Source organism: Typha angustifolia, chromosome 12, assembly GCF_048772165.1.
Source record: "Typha angustifolia cultivar Huaian chromosome 12, ASM4877216v1, whole genome shotgun sequence".
Taxonomy (NCBI): Eukaryota; Viridiplantae; Streptophyta; class Magnoliopsida; order Poales; family Typhaceae; genus Typha; species Typha angustifolia.
This window is the reverse complement of record NC_133250.1, coordinates 10720748-10740169: the sequence shown is the minus strand read 5'-3', so window position 1 is coordinate 10740169 and position 19422 is coordinate 10720748. Positions and strand designations below refer to the sequence as shown.

The following is a 19422-nucleotide window of genomic DNA, read 5'->3' as shown; positions in this document are numbered from 1 at the left end:
CACGTGTTTGCTCCCAGCCAATCCCTGATCTCTCCAGTGGGCGGCGTCAACGAGAAGATTCGCTGAATTGGTCCACCGTGACGACGCGTTCTTTTGGCACGTGCCGGGGGTCATCTATGCCGACGTACTACTCTTCTTCTTTTCCTTATCACCCCTTTGACAAAATAAAATTACAGATTCGCCACCGTTAATTGATCGAGTCAATAACGAGGATTTGCTCGTACAACAGATTTACGAAGCACGGAGAGAATGTTTAGATTAATCCAATTAGCTTGGAGAATCTTACCACCATAATTCCTACCTAACGTGATAATTCATAACGTAAAGCTTTATAAGAACAACTTATGATATAATTAATAATATCTTAAAAAAATAAGTAAATATATTAGAAAATTAGATAAGAGACTTGTATAAGAGCATAACTGTTTCTCCATGAATCTGAATATCAAAACTGATTAAAAGATGTCAACTAATATTTTGCTAAACTTAGATATTGAATTAGATTATGTTAGGTTAATATATGTGCATAGTTTTAATTTATTATGGTTTATTTTTATCCAATGTATTTAAAAAGAGTTTTCTAGTTTATATAGATTAAACACTCGTAAGTCTATTAAAAAATTAGGATCTACGTATTTACGGATCCAACTCATGGGCAGTAACGTAATAACACCAACGCCACTAGGGTACCATCCAATTGGCACGTGTGAAATCTTTATTAAATACAAACAATTATTAAATCCTCAAAGAGAAAGAAATCATCCGTTTCGCTCTCTCTTTTATACCGTCTCGCTCTCGATTCCTCCGACGGCAGTGTCTTCCGACTTCCGGCTTCCGGCTTCCGGCTTCCCGTCCCTTCCTTTTTCGATTCGGGCTTTCTCAAATTAGGCCTAGGGTTAGGGTTTGGTTGGATTTCTTATCCGCCGAGGGGAAAGTGGAAGGTGATTTTTGTAAGGGTTGTTCTACCTTATTATTGTTCGGTCTTGAGTTTTGACGTCGTCGCTGTTCGCTTCGTGTTTCTCGATGGTCCAATATCGGAGTATTGGGAATATACGATTGGGTTATGAGATGCCGCCGAAATCGGCGGCGGCGGCGAAGGTGAAGTTGGAGGTTGAGGATGCGTTAGATGATGAGTATGGCCCGTTCAACAAGAGGCCCAAGTTCACCTCTCCTTCGCAACTAGTAAATCTCTCTCCCTCGCTTTTTTTGAATTTATGTTCGTTTTTTTTTTTCGCGCGAAAGTGTCAAGATATTTGCGATACGTTTGTTATTCTTTTTTAGATTTATTTTTTCCAATACTTTATTTTAGTGGTTTGCCAATAGGAGAAATATGAGTCCTTGGCGTTCGAATGGAAATTACGTTGCAAATTTAGTATTTTTCCTTAGCATTTTCGATTGTGAATTTTACTTTGTTACCAGTGAGAGAGCTTGGAAATTGGAATGGGCCCAAATCTTACCCCCGTAATTTTAGTCATAAAATGGATATAATGAAGTTCTGGTAATCGACTTTCCTCTTTAATTGGGCTTGTTGTTGATCTACAGTAGAGTAGAATAACACATGAATAACTAGTTAGTTTTGAGTGTAAGTTGTTGTTCTGTTTTCTTAGTTTGAGAGGCTTCATCTGCTAATCCTAATTCACCCTCGTGGTGTTGTATATTTATCTTTTGTATAAGCAGGTCCCTTCTCAGGCAGCCCATTATGATTTGCTTAATGAACCTAGCCCTTTGGGTTTACGGCTGAGGAAAAGCCCATCTTTAGTGGATTTGATTCAAATGGGGATTTCTCAAGGGAGCTCTGCTGCTGCAAATTGCACCATGGGAGGTGAGAACGATAGCTCTGGGAAAACACAGGATGCTAGGTCCTCCGGTGGTTTTGGTACTTCTGAAAAGTTGAAGGCTGCAAATTTTCCTGCTTCCCTCTTGAGGATTGGGGATTGGGAGGTAACTTGCACACTATATATCTCTGTTGGAATTTTTATTTTTGCTTCTTTCCCAAGTTATGTGCTTTCTCAGTTGGACACTTATGTAACAGATATCATTACAGTACTTGAATTGTTTCAGTTTCATAGACGAATTTTGCATTCTGTTGCGAAGAGAAAAAAATGTTTGGTATGAAATTTTCCAGTCATAACAAAAGAACATATCAGATGGAAGTAGAAGGAAAGTCGGGCATCATGTTTTAATTATTAAACATAACTTTATCATGAGCTATCTAGTATTAAACTTTCTGGAAATTGTCAACCTTTTAACAGTGTCCAACAGTTAAGTTGTCTGCATCTGGGATAGGCAAGTCCTTATTTGTTAATTATTAGTTAAGATCCTGCAGATTGACAGGATGAGATAAGCCAACATATAATGTAGATCAAATAAGAAACTCCAATTTTTGTTTAAGTAGATAATGTCAGAAATGGTATCTTGTGTGACTAACTCTTATCTCTTTGTGACAGTGTACATCAATATATGAAGGTGATTTGGTAGCAAAATTCTATTTTGCTAAGCGTAAACTTGTTTGGGAAGTTCTTGATGGTGGTCTTAAGAACAAGATTGAAATACAATGGTCTGACATCACAGCTCTGAAGGCAACTTGCCCAGAAAATGGGGCCAGTACCTTGGATATAGTGGTAATTTATTTTCTCATAGTAACTTCTTTAATACGTCAATTTTGTTCTTCTGATATCTTTTTTCTTGTTCTGATTAGCTGGGTAGGCAACCACTTTTCTTTAGAGAGACAAATCCACAGCCTAGGAAGCATACTTTGTGGCAGGCAACTTCAGATTTTACCGGTGGACAAGCAAGCATACACAGGTATTTATAGTAAATGCTGTCTTAACAACAACTTGAGAACAATAATGGTTATCAACATAAGCTATAATTTTGGGACTTCGTACTGATTCATATTTCTCGACTATTTTACTATCGTGAAGTGATTGTCAATATTTCATCCATTAAGACATTAACATTTGTAGAATAATTGTTTTCAGGAGGCATTTTCTTCAGTGTCCACAAGACTTGTTAAACAAGCATTTTGAGAAGCTGCTCCAGTGTGACCCTCGTCTATATTCATTAAGTCTACATCCAAATATTATATTGGAGAACCCATACTTTCAGCCAAGGTGTTCTGTTTTTGAAGACCACGAGGGACCTAAGTGTCATGGTTTTGACAATATGAGAAATGGTTGTCCATCACAAGAGAAAGGATTCCAAGACTTGGGCACACTGCACACTATGTCATCAAGTTGTGCAAAGATTGAATTACAGGATTCTGGCGATAGGACACCAAATGTCATGCCACAAAATCATCCACCTAGATCAGGTAAATTGCAAACCGTCACTTAGGTTCATCCCTGTTGTGACATGATACAGTTAATATTCCAAATTTGTGATGGAATTTTATTTTTGACTGATGTAAGTTTATTTGTTTTCTTGTTCCAGTAATGGGCACTGAGATAATGAAAGAAAATATGTCAGCTGGAGGCAAAATCCTGAAGGACCGTAGTCACTGTGGTCAATTCAAAATACCTAAACTTCGGCCATCCATTTCCATAAGCGACTTCATGAATCACATTTCCGAGCAGATGAATCTAGGGCATGAGCAACTATCTGGTGAAAGTTTATCAAGCAAAGAAATGTTAGATGATCTCGCGCAGTACCTCCTCAGTGACTCCCACATCACTACTGCTGCAGATGAAAAATCTCTCATGTCAAGGGTCAATTCTCTTTGCTCTCTCATTCAGAAAGATGCTAACCATGCAGGAGGTGAAGATGGCAATAGTGCTGATATATCCAATAGAAAGCCGGCTGTTGGAGCTGCGGCTTTAAATGGAGAGTCTAATGATGCATCTGAATCCCAGCAGCCATGGCGCTTCTCAAGGAATGAATCATTTGGGGAGCTTCTGATGAATCTCCCTCGCATTGCTTCCCTCCCTCAATTTCTTATAGATATTGCTGAAGATGTTGAAAACCAGGATGAGAAAATGCATAACAGACAAAATTACATGTAGGATTTCATTGTGAAGGTCTTTCTCCCCTCTCTGTTCGTGGTTTGGTGTAAATAAAAATGTAGGGGCGTCGTCAGCATACTCAATAGAAGGTCATCAGATTATGTTCTCTGTTTCGAGCTTTCTTTTCTCTTTGTTGATGTGAGAATAGTCCTTCAGATGTTCCTTTTACTCGTCTGAATTGAACTATCGAATCTGATTCACACTTGGAGGGATTTTTTTATTTTAACTAGTCACGATGAACTCTCTATTCTGGGGATTGGGATTGGGTGCAGTGTGCAAGTCAATTTAAGCGTATAGTGAGGTGCATTGTAATGCATCAATTATATATATTTATCTAACGATTCTAACTGTATTCGTTCAAATCTTCGCCTATTCTCATTCTCATATTTTTCTTTTTAAGTGTGCATATATACATGAAATATACTGATATATATTTGCTATAGTAGTATAGATCGCTGTGTAAAAAGCTTGTTGTATGATATAGAACCTGATTGAGAACTGACCCGATCCGATTAAAAGGAAGCTATTAAATTATCTTGGTTTAAAAAGTGATTATAATTACTATCCTAAAGATATCTTATATATAGATTTCTCTACTTCACATCATAATTATGAAATCAAGTTTATACATACTTCTCTCTGACTCATCTCCAGGTAAGTGGATATGCACAACACATACGCTAGTTATCGGATCCGCTTCCCACATAGCACGTGAATAGTACGTGCCGAAAGCAAGAGTTGAGTAAATACCCGAATTAGACATTAGAGCTGCTTCCCTCTCATCTTCCCCTCCCGCCGTATTATTTCCAATCTATCCTCCGCAGGGTTTAAAGAAAAGAATCATTCTCGGGCCCGAGCTGCCATGGCGGACGACGGCGACGACCTCGACCTCTCCGCCGCCGACGTCTCCTCATCCCTTCGGCCCGCTGCCGCCCCTTCTCGATTCCGCCCCAAGCTCAAGGGCAAGCTCGTCAAGCCCGATGTCGTCCTCACTCCTCCTGCTACCTCCTCTAGCCCTAACCTTAACCCTAGCCCTAAATCTAAGGCTGACCCGGAAACCTCCGTTCCCATGTCCGTCGATCCCTCCCCCGTAGCTCCGCCTCCCTGTGCGGCGACAACAGCGAACGACAGCGAGATGGAAGCCGATGATGAGGTGGATGAGGACTCAGTGGTGCGGGAGATCGACATGTTCTTTACTCCGGCGCCACTTGATGACGACACTCAGGTAAGAGACTCGCTTCTTGACTATTTATGTTTGATTAATAGGCGGCGTTAGTGTGGAATATCTTTTTGATATCGTACAAAACAATTCTTGTGTTCAAATTCTTTTCTTGGGTAGTAGGAGATTGCGGAAATAAATATATGAATGTAAATATACTCGGGTATCTATTGATGCTGACGCTTTGTTTGGATAAAGAAAATTGGAAAGAGAAATGGACGAGAGGAAGTGAATCTGCTCGTTGATTTTAGAGGAGAGGAAAGAACTGAAGGAGCAAAAAGTTAGATTCTCTCTTTGTATTACGAAAAAGAAGAAAGGTATTTCTGTCCCAAGGTCATTCTTCTTCCTCGACTTGGACGTCTATTGGGTGAGGGGGAAGTGCGTTAAGTTACTTCTGTCCTTTGCCGTTTTTGGCTCTTGCCTCACATGCATTTTGTTCTTTGTCTCTCTTCTCTTCCCTTCTAAGTTCTAACTAGTAGGTTTAAGTTTCATTTCTCCTATAACCTAAGAAGAAAAGAAAAAATAACTATTGCTCTTCGATACTCTTCTTTTATTTTTGAAGATGTTTATTGTACATCAGCTCCAATTTTATGGAGTCTGTTTATCAGCCACTTATTGTATTCCTTTTGGTTCTTGGCCATATGCTTGTTGTGGATTCTGCGTCTTTTTGATAAATATGTCATTGATGGTTACATTGGTTCCCCTCACTGATAATTCCTTTTTGCAGCTGTATGTTATGCAGTACATGCTTAGGCCATCTTGGCGTCCCTATGAATTAAATGAAAGATGTGAAGAGGTACGTGGAAAGACAATATGTGATGTGTGTGTATTTTGTATGTATAAATTTCCATTTGTAAATGTGCATGTGCATGTTCCTTGATGTGGAAATGTTGCACGCTTGCACTTCCACAGTGAACTAAATTATTCTTGTTTCAGGTGCGTGTGAAGCCTAAGCAATCAAAAATTGAAGTTGACCTAAGTGTTGACGTAGACAGTGAAAATTTTGACCAGGAGGTGGCTGAGACTTTGAGATTACAAAAGCAGGTTAATGTGCTGTCTATTATTTGCAACGGATATTGTAGTACATATGAATAAATTTATGTGATGAATAACATTCCATATTATGTGCTAACCTTTTCTTTTATCTGATGTCTTCATCCTTTGACTTTTCTAGACATTATCCTCATCCAAGGCACCTTCAATAACAAACTATGCTGTTGGGATTATGAAAGGGAACCAGGTAAGTTCTATTACTGACTCAAATACATTTTCTTCTTTGATCCTCTCTCTTCCATTAACATTTTGTTATCTACTTAGGACCTACTAAAAGTTTTTATGGTTCAGTTACAACTTATGTTAGATGGATGTTTTGAACTTTTCCTGTTCATTCATCTTGCAGATTCACTTGAATCCTATTCAAGCAATGGTGCGACTTCTTCCAAAAATGACCAATGGAGATGGTGAGCCACAAAAGAGGAAGCAGAATGTGCAAAGTGTAGAGGTTGATGATGGTGTTGATGAATTGATAAAGCCATCTGCTAGGGTGGTAAGCTCTCATTTGCTTTCACCATTTTGATGACCTTTGCTTCTTCACTTGAGCAAAAGATGCTTATTTCCTATACTGATTGTCTTCACATTGTTTCATCCTAAGCTGTTTCATCTAGTTTGTTTACTATAACCTAGTATAGAGCCACATCGCTGAGGCAAGCTTTGTTCTTTGACTTCGAAAGTTTTACAAAATTTTCTTTATGATATTTGTAAGGAGGAAGTTTAACTTTTTAAACATGTATATTTATAGATATAACCGCATATTTGTTTGTAGAACAGTGTTTGATGCATTTTTGTTGTTTCCTTAGATTTAGTAAGTTACACCTTGTATATGCTTAAGTAATTACTTTTTTATTTCAACAGGGGAAGATTGTTTCACCGGATTCAAATATAAGCGCAGATGATTCTGAGGTTAGAAAGAATACACCAAACTTCTTCAGATGTAATAAATTACGCCTTCTATATTCTCAAGTGATCCATTCCTGATTTGAATGTTTCTTATTATGTATTAATCTCAAGATTATGATATTTTCATTTGGTGAAGTTTATTCTATAGCTTTCTTGAAATCTGCAGCCTTGGATTTCACTTGAGTACCATGGAACCGATAGTGCCTTTTCAGCCAGATACCACCAACAAATGGCTGCAAACAAGAATAAGCATATAGACTTCTCAATGGAGCCGTAAGCTTCTAACTAGCTTGTTTTTAAATGTTATCTGCAGAAGAAGAATATTCTTGAGTTATATATGAGGTTTGCATTAAGAAAACTTTTATTAAATACCCATTTTAATCTTCTTTATTCAAAACTGTTTATAAACCTCGAAGTTACTCAACCTATTAATGAATTATGATTACCATGGTTATAGACTTATATTGTCTCTTATTTTATGATATGCTTTGTCGTGAGGTGGGACATTTTTGCTAATATATGTTATTACTGTCTCTTATCACCTATTTTGTTCTTCTTCTCTATGTAGCAATTCAAAAATTTAGGTAGATGTTTGTTCATTTAAGCCTCGTTTACTTTAAGAATAAGGTCAATTTTAGAATAGATATTCATTTTTGTTATTTCTAAAATGAGGTCTTTATTTTAGGAATAACTATTCTTATTTTTACTTATATTCTAGAATAAAAGTGTAATAATTATCTTTGATATGATATAAAGATGTTTTATTTTTATAAAATAATCGCGAATACTCTTTGATTTGATATAAAGTAAGTTGATAGGATAAATATTAAGAGTAAATTAGTAATTGAGTTAGTGTGTGGTATAAAATATAATTTTGATGAATAATATTTATATTTTAGAATGTGATTATTATAGTGTTTAGCTGTTATTTTGAAATTAGGAGTTGTATTTAAAATTAAGAAAAAATTATTTCTTAAGTGAATGGGGGCTTAGATTTTTATTGGTGATATTGCTTTTTTTTTTTTTTTGACAAAAGGCAAAAGCCTTGTTTCATTGAAACAATCAAACACAACCACCCTTACAACTTTAGAGCATATGAAATAGTTAGTACATAGCCCTAAAACAAAACCGCATATATCCCTGCATTGTTAACCGAAAAGGCAAAGCAACACTTAGACACCCCCAACACCACTAGGGGTTACCATCAGAACATAAACTAACTTAACAGAGTTTAAAACACACAAACAACCACCACACACTAGTACAACATTGTAAGTCAGAGATTAAAGAGTACAACAATCCCAATTAAATAGTAAGCAAAAGATTAAAATTCTCTAGTTAGTCCAACATCACCACATCCACCTGCTGAACTAGTTTTTTTTGCTCTTTTAGCCGCATCCTCTCCTTGCAGCCTTGCCCAGCAAAGGAACACAACTGTTATTTTATGTTGAATAATTTCCTAGGATTTAGACTTATCCATAAAAATTTGATTGTTTCTTTCCAACCACACATTCCAAATCGGAACCACAACCCACATAACCAACCAGTTGTTCATCTCCTTTTTCCCGCAAAACTTAAAAAAATATTGCTAAATTCTCCCTGAACTTTTGGTCTTGGTTAGCATGTCAGGCATTTCCGATTCTCATTTTATTTCTTTTGATAGCCAACCCCCTACCAGTTCTAACCATGCTACTTAACTAATCCATTTTAAGAATTTGTTCTATTGCATAATATTCCTGATATATTTTTTGGTCTAAGTTTTCTTCTCTCAATAAGTACTAATATGTGGTCAATTTCGACAGGTCTGATTATGTTATCTCGTTGTGCCCTGGAATGTCAACTGATATGAAGAAAAATAGACGCCCTCCAAGAAGGTGCAGTGTTATTTTGATTCTTTTGCCCTTCTTGTCAATTATCTTAGTGTATGATTGTTCAGTTTACCAAGTGCTGAAATGCCCATGGAGCATTTTAATTGATTACATTAATTGCTCAATGGATGTTTCAGCTTAATTATGATTTTCTGTATGGTCGAGGTGGCCAAGAGCCCAGGACCTTTGTGATGTTAATCCACACAGAACATTTTTCCAGCAGAAGCAACAAGCATGTTCTAAAAGCTTATGTAATTTAGGTTTTATATGGACAAGTAATGTAAAACCTGATAGCAGAACAACCACATGAAGTACTAGTGTAGTAGTATCTAACTTAAATATGCTAAATATGTTTTTTTTATTGGGTTTAAGTATGCTAAGTATGTCAGATGATTTCATTGTTGTGCCCTGGGATTGAATCATTACTGGGTTCAAATTGAGTTCAAAGAACTTGAATTGTTCTCATTTCTTATGCAGTGCATCTTTATTCGTGACACCAGTCCTAAGTTGTAATCTTGGAAGCATACAGGTTCATGTCTCAGTTTATGTTCGAGGTTGTATTGAAAGAAACTCTGATGGAAATATATATGGTCTATCTGGTAGCTAGGCTGTCGTTAGTGGAACTTTTTATTCTGCTACTAATGACACATCTAATTTCGTCACATTTCAGGATCTTCACTCTCCTCTTGTTTTTACCTAGATATCTACTGTAAGATTGTGGATGAAGATAGTTTGACACGGGATTTGATTGTGGTTACCTTTTTTAATTTAGGTGTGATTGAACTCCTAAATGATATTTACTGAAAGTGTGAGGACATTGCTGCTATTTGTTACAATTTCTTTATATGCCTTTAAAGATTCCTGTTAATAGATTTTTTTTCCCAGTTTTTATACTCTTGAACATGATTTGCTCTTATTCTTTTTGACCATGTGCTTCTAGAATATTCTTCTAGAACAAGTTGTGGTATCTTGGCCATTTTTATTAACATCTATTATTTCTTGTGATGCCCTTTTTATCGGCAAAGGTTTACATTTTTAGATTCAGTTGTGGCTGAATTCTTACTTTATTGTGTATCAGAAAGGTAAGAACATTGCTACCACTTGTCACACTGTTTTGAATGATCTTTAAGGTTTTTTTACCAATGTTAGTTTTCATGTATATATAGTTGTGAACATGACTTGCTCTTATTTTTTTAAACCATATATTACTAGAATATTCTTCTTAAAAAATGTTGGGAATTTCCAATCTATTTTTCTTGCCTTACCCTTTTTATCTGTAAAATGAATTTCTTCCTACAATTGGCAGTAGAATATTTTTGCTTCCTTCAGTTTCAGTAATCGGATGTAGTTACTATTACTGTACAGGTTGTTGCTGTCACTTACCTTGGAACAGCGGCTGAAGAAATGGCTTACTGAGGTTGTTACACTGCTTCAATTTACATAGAGCTGTATTTATTGCACACCTTTCAATTGCTTGTACACAAATGTGCATAATCATACACTTACTTGTTTCACTTGTCTTTCTGTTTAGTGTCTAGGATTTCCGTCTTTGTGTGCAAGTTCTTATATCCATATAGCTGTCAGAAAGTAAAAAAAGAAAATAAAAAGAATGCAAATGTACCCTTCAAGTTCAATATTTTTGTTCGTACACATCCAAAGGTCTAGAATTTGAACATATGCCACTTGAAAGTTACGATATTCAAATGTATAACTTTATGATTATTGAAGGTCATACATAGTTATATACAATGTGTTACCAAGTATGCATCCAATTGAGCACCTTTGTAGGTGATTGCAATACCTAATTTACTGTAATGTTGTTATCATATTATTCTTTTAGTTCTCAATTTAAATCGTTTCCTGACTTTTATTTGGAGTACAGTCATACTCTGTCCCTCTCTCAACTTATGGAGAACTAGTTACATGCATTCAGTACTAAAGTTTGATGTTGGAATTTTAAGAACATTGCTAAAATCTAATGCTGTATATTCCTAACCTCATATTCAGGTTTCTGAAGTGAATCGATTTGATGCTCTCATGCATCTTGCTCCAACCAACTCAGTACAAGAAGTTCTGAAGGTGCTTCAGGTCCAGGCAGATTTAGTGCGCGGATTATGGGTTACTAAAAGCTCTTTGTTATATGAGGGTATTGATGTTCATGCTAGAGACTACATCCTTTTCCTTTTCACCAAGAACCATTCAATAAATCTTGCCCAGCTAAGGACATTCGCAATAAACTCTGATTCTATTAAACGTATAATGGGCCCATTGGCTCACACGAGGACAGAGCTTAAAGATTGGAAATTCAAGGAGCCCTTAGATTTGTCCTTTATAAAGCGTTATCCTGAAATTGTCAAGGAACAAGAATGTGCTTGGTCAACTCGTGAGATGTATATTACAGATTCTTTACGTAGAGTTTGTAGAAATATATCCCTGGTTACCAAGAGTTCCTTAAACCCAAATTTGTCCAAGAACATAGCTGCAAACAAGGTTGACCCTGACCTAAAGAAAAATAGGGATGAAACTGCGAGCACAGCAAGCAAAGTCATGTCAGCTGAAACTCGAAAGTTTCTTCCAGAGGCTTTGTCAAAAATTTTCAAGGATCAGAAAGTTCGAAGGTAACGCTAATAGCTATTCCTGGTGATATATCTTTTCTTTAAGGGTGCCTTGTTGATCCATTCTATTCTTGTTGTTCTCATTACATTTTAGACCAGTTATTTGCATTCTTATAATGCTTGTAAACATGTATCTTCTTTTCTTTATTAGTTATGCTGTTGGACAGAGGATCTTCAAACTTCAAAGTAAAACTGGTTATTACATGTTTGTAAAATCTAGAGAAAGTGTGTTTAGTTGTACTTGCAGTCCTATACAGAAAAATAAGTACGATAGTTGGATACTGAATGAAGATTCCAGTACATTAATCTGCACCCTTACAAGCATCTAAGTTGCTTACCCATCAAAAACATAGTCCTCTTCCCTTAAAGTAAACAGAAATTTATCTGTTACCATTATCAGCTGTCTTATCTTTGGTTTCACATCTAACTGTAGGAAATTGTGGTGGTTTGAAGAGCAAACATTCTGATGATAACTATTAGTTATGCAATTTTATCCTGTAGGGCAACAAGGTTCTGTCATATTGATAAAGCAATTGATATTCATTTACTCTCTACTTTGATATCTTATCCATGGATAACTTATAAGATTATGGAGATATATCTATATGTTTGTTGCAGCCTAAACTCAATTATCCGAGATTTGCGGGAATTTGCAAAACGTCTATCTGCTCTTCCAAAGGACAGTGGTAAAAGTAAAGCACTTGTTAGTGCCGTAACAATTGGTGCTTCTGCCCCTCCAGCAGAGCTCCACTCGGTTATAAGTCAAGTTGCTGTTTACGTCCATGGTGTGTATGTCCTGAAGCCTGTGGAGAATGATTCATTGAGGTTAGATGAAACACCATATTTGCAGAGATAAACCCACCAAAGCTCACACCAATAAATGAGTTGCAATCCATTTACTTATCTGTTACTTATTTATGTACAGAAACGTTTTCATTAAACTTTTTCGCGACAAAGGACCCAATGCAAAGTTAAAGAAGCAGGAAATAACTCAAGCTGCTACACGTTTTCTCAAAAGAGTCATTACCGAATCCGAGTATAATCAGGTTGGGAAATACTCACATTCTTTTGGAAGCATGTATTGATTATACTTCTAGAGTCACACCATTACTTTAACTTATGCTTATGCTAGTCATAACTGGTTTTATATTCTTTCAGCAGGGTTGGCCCTAATCAGGGTATGGTAAAATAGTCAAATTAATCAGTTAGCATCTCAAATAAGGCCCAGCTGTTATAGTAATTGGCTGGCAGACCAGATGGAATATGAGGATGAGTACAAGATTAATTCAGCATCTAATCATAATTGTAGCCATACTGTGCTGCATTTTCAAGGATAACTTGTTTCTTACAGTCTTAATGATGTAATAAACAAAGTATGAACTGAAGTTGCTATCACAATAATATGAAAGAGAAGAAACAACAAATATTAGTAGCAACTGGATATGCAGGTGTCCAGTTACAGATATGAATCTTGATAGTGATATTGATAGTGATATTTGGAAACAGTATCACTTATAGTAAGATGTCTAGTTTGTGCATATCTAAAATGCAAATATTGCGATGAAATTGAGTAATTCTGAGAGTTGAAAAGTATTAGATGACAGTTGGAATAGTATAATTGGGATTGCTCATTATGGTATACCTGATTCAGTTGCATAGTTTATCGTATACGTTCTGACCTCCAGATGTTATTTTCACTTACCATTTGCTATATCGTTAAAGATAAAAATAGATGCCTGATATTTATCTCATGGTTCTGTTGGTAATGCAGGTTGTCGATGAGATTTGCATCTCTAGTGAAGACGGGTGCCTGGTGCTAAGAAGTGGGGATTAAAAACATGAAGCTATTATTAACATCAACTAACTACTCCTGTAAATTTCTAAGGTAATTACCCTGGAACTTGCATCATACAATGCTTATCTTTTTTCAGAGGCATTATCCTTTAACTAGTGATCTTTATGGCAGCAGTTTGATCGTCTTTCTTTCAAGATAGATCTTTGTAGATAATTTTATGTGCACTTATTAAAGCCTGTATATGCTTAAATCAACTGCAAAGGAGTTGGTTCGGAATATGCAGCTCCGAATTTATGAGAATCTGTGCATGTCATTATCATGGTTATGTATAATGCTTCTGTGTCTTGCTAACAGTGTTCTATTTGCAGTGTTGTCTTCTTCAAGACCCACAAGTTCCAGCAAATCAGTACATAGACCGTATCAAATTGTACGTGATTTTTTGTTCCCTTTTGGTTGTATTCAATTGTCAGTTTCCAGATTTTTTTTTCCTTCCCTGGGAACCCAGACACAGCGAGGCCTATTGACGAAATGATCCCAAAGCTCTACAATTGTGTATAGGTTACACCACCATGTCTTTAATTAGTTACTTGGCTTATAAATTAATTCCCTGGATGTATCAGAACGGTGTCTATAAGAGCATTGTTCTAGTGCAGGAAAGAGACCTTGGGGTTCATTGTGATGCCACTAAATCATGTCGTAGTATTATTTTTAGTATTACTTTGCCAACATTAATTTCTCTCGTCCTTGTTCAGGTTAGGAAGTATTCGACGAAGTCAATCAAGCCCAGCCTCAAAACGAATGCCAGTTTCATTCGTTCGTAGCTTCACAGGCGTCAAGTTTGCGTTGCCACTTAAATAAGCCTGTCAGCTTTAGGACCAAATTTTGGACACGTTCACTGGCGATTAATGTTCCGAACTCGTCACGTACCACTCACCTTTTGCTTTTCGTTTGCCAAATTCCCCGACCTGCACGAATCTATCGTGAACCGCGTCGAACCCATCTGTCACTCGCCGCTAATAACGTTTTTGTTTGGTGTTTTTTAGCATTTATACCTCTCTGAATTTGGTGATTGCAAATCCTTATTTTCTGTGTAGATAGAGTCCCTCGGACTGTTTCTACAAAAATTATAGCTTGAGGGACATTTATGCAAAAGAACAAGGGCTTTGAGGGATCAAAACGTAAATAAATAAATTTATAGTAGGTGTGTACGATACACAAAAAGAAAAAGGAAAAAAGAACGAAAGAAAGAAAAGGAGTCAGAGGGGGGGGGGGGGGGGGGGGGGGGGGGGTATAAACGCAAAAACCCTCGACATCAAAACCATGCAAAGGCTCGTCAATTCACCATAAAACACTTGCATCTTTGTGGGTGCTCAACACTTCCACTGCATATTTCCGTATATAGCAAACCCATGCTTCCCAGCGCCAAAGCCCACCTCCTCCTCATTTGAATGCCAGAGAGGAGAACCCCATCTCCTCCCCGTTCTCCTTCGATTTCTCGCGCATCTCTTGGTTCTCCGGCCATCGTCAAGAAGGTATGATCGCTAGATTCCGGTGGTGTCCTTTTTCGTTTCTTGCACCAGCTTTAGGCTCTCTTTCATCAGTTTTGAGCTGTCGGTCGCATCGTGGAGGATTTGGCCTTTATTAGAATAAGCCTCTCGATTTATGAGAAGTGGGATTTGGGTTTGCTTCTTTTCTTTTCTCCGTTTGCTTTCTTGCGGAAAGATGATATCTTGATTCGATATATCACGCCTGCTTGCATTCTAAATGTGCTGATTGGGATTCTTTACTCGATTAGGAATTCTGGTGTTTTCCTTGTTTCCAATGCAATAAGTCTGAAATCCTCTGGAATAAACAGGTTGGGATCTACATCTTTTATATCAGTAAGATATTTTTATTGCTGTAGAGTTCTTTCTTGGAATCTTGTGAATGCATCTGTTTAGACATTAGAGTTCTTCCGGATTTCTAATTTTGACTCTCTTTCATTCTGGTTTCAGAAAATAATTATTAGATATCCAAAATGGCATGGCACAGTTACTTTTATAGTGATGAAGTAATTTATATATTAACTATTTATATGCAGTAGCCATGCAGTTCTGATTAGGGATTGCAAATAATCTCTGGTTGCACTTGCACTGGAGTGACAATATCTAACACATCAACATAATTTAGAATGAGTTTTTTGAAACATGAGTGTTGATTGCAATCTATCTATAGTTACCCTGTTGGCCTGTTAGGGAAGATGACTAGGTTATGTTGGCAAGATTCGCATCCACACAAGGTTATACTAATTTTATGTTTGTGATAAGTGACACTTCATTTGGATGAGGTCCTGGTTTTTTATTCACCAGTTATCGCAAGGTTTTAGTAAATTTCTAGATTCCGTGTGAATATGTTTCTCTTATTGTTGACCATAAACCTCGCCTTAGTTTCTAGTACAAATTACTTTATTTTTTAACAGGATAATTATGAATCATGGGCCTTCTTTTGTTTTGGTTGACTGTCTTGCACAGTGTAACTTGCCTTAATAGTTTTATAGACGTGGAATTTAAGAAGTTCTTCTTTGACATAATTCAAAGCTCTCCAAAAGTTTTATTAAAAGATGCACAGATTTAGGTGATCTTTTATGCACTTCACCTTTTGTTTGACTGGATTAAACATCACCTCCTTTTTGTGCAAATTCTCTGTAGCTTACTTCCTTTTGAATTTTATAACTTCAGTTAGACTTTAGACTGATAGTTAATAGTATCCTGTCATTATACCCTTCAAAGATATCGCCGACCTGCCTATGGATTTCATATTCCATGTTCATAAGATAATTCTTTCATCTATTCTAACCATCATCATCAGTAAGTATATCCCTTTTTTACTAGATTTTGGACTGTAGAAGGATAGAATAGTATGATGGCAAAGTTTGATTGCTATATTGTCTACAGGTATGAAGGAGAAGGAAGTTAAAGAATTACTGGAGGGCAACTGGTCAGTGGCTGCATTTGACCCAAATGCAACTGCAGCTGATGATGACGAGAATGTAAGTGGTCGTAAAAATGAAGAGTCAATAATCGAGCCAACAGCCGAGGCTTCTATATCACAAGGTAACTATCAGGCTGAAGCAATGTCTGACTCTAGGCTTTCTGTGATGCAATCAACTCAATCACTTAGCCAATACACTGATGAAGAATACATTACCAATACAACAGCTGAGGTTTTCTCTACACCACAAGGTTACTATCAGGATGAAGCAACATTGGATCCTAGGCTTTTTGTGATGCAATCAACTCACATGCCTAGCCAACACACTGGTAGATATGGCATGCCCGCATCTCAAAATCTTGTAAGTATGGGGGTTCACCAAAACCTTCCTAGCGGTTATGAGGGCATCATTCCTGGAAGATTGCAGTATAATGAAGCTTTTTCTGGACATCTATTGTCAGATAGTGCTGACAGTAGTGGGGGTGCATTGCCATCTAATATCCTGATGACACGACATAATCTAAATGTACATCCACAATTTCAAGGTTATGCATTATGGGGAATGCATCAACAAGGTCCAGCCATGCAAACACATTCTCAGGGAAACATAAGTCAAGGAAGGAATCCCACTAATGCTTTCCAATTGACTCAAGGCATGTTGCCATTTCATGGACAAATTTATCATGGTACTGTCGATAACATACTGCATAGATTTTTGTCCAACACTCAACAAGGAGTATCAAATTATAGAAATGCATTTCAATTGGCTGGATCAAATGAGCAACATTCTCATGTTCCCTCCACGACCAGCGGCAGTATGCTCCAATATTATCATACTGGGCGAGATTATAGACCACGGTCAAGTCAATTGCAGACTGGGTCTGGAAATGATAGAACTGTTGGTCTGCAATCTTCTGATAGTCATCAGGGTGCACAGATCAGATATAATACAATCCCCTCCGATATGCAGACATCTTCTCATGGGCAGAATTTATCTGCACCTCTGCTGATAAATAAGGCTTCTGCTACTGTATCTTCAGCTAGAACGTCAACTGAACCACTTTGGCAAAGCTCTGTGCACCCTTCACCAACTATGGGGCCTTCTGGTACTTACAACTTGACAGATCAGTATGGTATGTTCAGGCTGAAACCTTTCTTCTTTTATCCTTTCTTTCACAGAGTAATCTTCTTGTGTGACATACATTATACTTACAAGTTACAACTTTACAACCAATATGTTTGGTCATAGCTTGTTGGAAATAGAAAGTAATCCAATCTAGATGCAACGCACTAATGTCAACGATAAGTCCTTTACAGATAATCTGTACTCGCACCCTCACTAATTTACTCTAGTGCAGTAGTTAAGATGGATCTGGTCTATTACTTCTCTAGCTGCTGCTTAATTGCTATTATGAAGATTTGATGTGGACACTTGGTACCAACAGAATTTCCTCTGAAACTTGATGATGGGTCGCTTTCGTACCCTTCAATCATTTACTGAATGCTTCAAGTTTGATTCTGTTCCTTTCAGTGTGATTTAGATCCTATTATTTGCATAGACTATAAACACAAGATATTTGCATTCTTTTGATCTCTAGGCTAACGCTGTCAGTGCATTTTTCAGTTCAAGTTGGCAGTCATCACACTGGTCAAGCAGCCATGTCTAGCCATCCTGCTGAAGCAAATCCAGAAACCAGCATCACCGATGCCATTTCTTTGCTACTCGGATCCTCCAAAGACACTGTGCAACCAAGCATCAGATCTCATCCTTCTTCTACACCTAGTATGTATCACCTGGAGAACTTCTATTAACCTACCAAAATCCCAAATGGAGCACTTTGTAACAAGGATGTGGCATCATGTACCTCCCGTGCAGATACACAAAAAACAGCAACCAAAAGCCCACGCGATCGATCTGGCAGCGCACTGCAAAAATCACCATACACTAGAGTTCCGGGGCAAAGGCTTGCGAAGATGAAGCCACCAGCATCACACTCCTCACAGCAGTATGTGTCAACCGATCAATCTGGCGGCGCTCTGCAAAAATCACCACACACTGAAGTTCCAGGACGAAGGCTTGAGGAGGTGACGCCATCAGCGTCGCACTCCTCACAGCAGCTTGTGTCAACCTATCACATTAGAGCTGAAGGTATGTAAATGCTTATTCATGTGCTGGAATCCAACATTTTGATTTCCTATACCCATTCATGAGGTTCACTCTATGAGCATGGGCATTAAAGATAAGGAAATCAGTGGCTTAATCATATAGAAAACTAGGACTATGCATTTGCTAATGTTGTTAAGAATTAATATACTAGGTATCTACTGATCCATGAAATTACTTGTTGTCATGCATGCTAAGCTGATTCCAAGAATTTCTGCAGATCCTCTACCTAAACTGGTTGGACATAAGTGCCAATTGTGCAACATTGACCTTGGACTCAGACCGAACGGGTCTAGCTCCAGTTATCAAAACCTTCCAAAATGTGCAATTTTACCTTGTGGTCATTGTTATCACGATGATTGCTTGGTAGGCATCTTTGGTTCACCAGAGCGAGGTCAGGATCCTCCATGTTTTTTCTGTTCAGAAGATAAAGCTCCGAGTAACAGATGAGCTCCTAAGTCCAAGGACTTCTTACCTTTACTCTGCATTGAAGATGTACATGATCCTGGAGAAAGGCATTCTACTTCTTATATTCGCCGTTTTTAGTTACAAAGGATCTCGGATAGGTAACTGAATAGAAATGAGCTTGAATTTTTGCTAATTGTACAGAACTTCACAGCTAGACATTTAATAGATTCATCAGAAATTGTATCGGGCTAGAAGATTCGTCTTTGTCTGTGCGGTTTGATGGGTTATTATTTGATTACCATTCATGCAAAATTCACCATCTCAAAGATGCTCGGCAATTTTTTTTTATTTTATATTTTTTTGTTTGGGGTGCTTTTAAAATCCATCTCTACATTCATTCTGCCACACGTAATGTAACATAATGTA

The 19422-nt window shown here is 37.3% G+C and overlaps 3 protein-coding genes across 6 annotated transcripts; all 3 read left to right on the top strand.

The window, feature by feature from the left end:
* The first annotated feature begins 761 nt into the window (after positions 1 to 761).
* Positions 762 to 4122, top strand: LOC140771848 (uncharacterized). Its single transcript, XM_073113614.1, has 6 exons — positions 762 to 1182; positions 1678 to 1941; positions 2448 to 2621; positions 2699 to 2805; positions 2982 to 3313; positions 3433 to 4122. Exons 1-6 carry the CDS (start codon positions 1024 to 1026, stop codon positions 3999 to 4001), a joined length of 1605 nt encoding a protein of 534 aa, XP_072969715.1. The 5' UTR covers positions 762 to 1023; the 3' UTR covers positions 4002 to 4122.
* A 634-nt stretch (positions 4123 to 4756) lies between these two features.
* Positions 4757 to 14683, top strand: LOC140771929 (uncharacterized). Of its 3 annotated transcripts, XR_012106237.1 has the most exons (15): positions 4757 to 5226; positions 5948 to 6016; positions 6157 to 6264; positions 6395 to 6460; positions 6620 to 6766; positions 7132 to 7179; positions 7343 to 7449; positions 8979 to 9050; positions 10410 to 10461; positions 11052 to 11662; positions 12278 to 12484; positions 12585 to 12705; positions 13431 to 13544; positions 13823 to 13881; positions 14207 to 14683. XR_012106237.1 is itself a non-coding variant. In XM_073113768.1 (13 exons), the coding sequence occupies exons 1-13, from the start codon at positions 4864 to 4866 to the stop codon at positions 13491 to 13493; spliced, it is 2034 nt and encodes a 677-aa protein (XP_072969869.1). In that variant the 5' UTR covers positions 4757 to 4863; the 3' UTR covers positions 13494 to 13816. The 3 variants fall into 3 exon arrangements, 1 of the variants encoding a protein (XP_072969869.1); XR_012106236.1 differs by lacking the exon at positions 14207 to 14683 and having other exon boundaries at positions 13823 to 14161; XM_073113768.1 differs by lacking the exons at positions 13823 to 13881; positions 14207 to 14683 and having other exon boundaries at positions 13431 to 13816.
* Positions 14684 to 14741: 58 nt separating this feature from the next.
* Positions 14742 to 19237, top strand: LOC140771931 (uncharacterized). Of its 2 annotated transcripts, XM_073113769.1 has the most exons (6): positions 14742 to 14986; positions 15250 to 15309; positions 16388 to 17557; positions 18049 to 18207; positions 18301 to 18573; positions 18809 to 19237. In XM_073113769.1, exons 3-6 carry the CDS (start codon positions 16390 to 16392, stop codon positions 19036 to 19038), a joined length of 1830 nt encoding a protein of 609 aa, XP_072969870.1. In that variant the 5' UTR covers positions 14742 to 14986; positions 15250 to 15309; positions 16388 to 16389; the 3' UTR covers positions 19039 to 19237. The 2 variants fall into 2 exon arrangements, with proteins under 2 accessions (XP_072969870.1, XP_072969871.1); XM_073113770.1 differs by lacking the exon at positions 15250 to 15309.
* Positions 19238 to 19422: the final 185 nt, after the last annotated feature.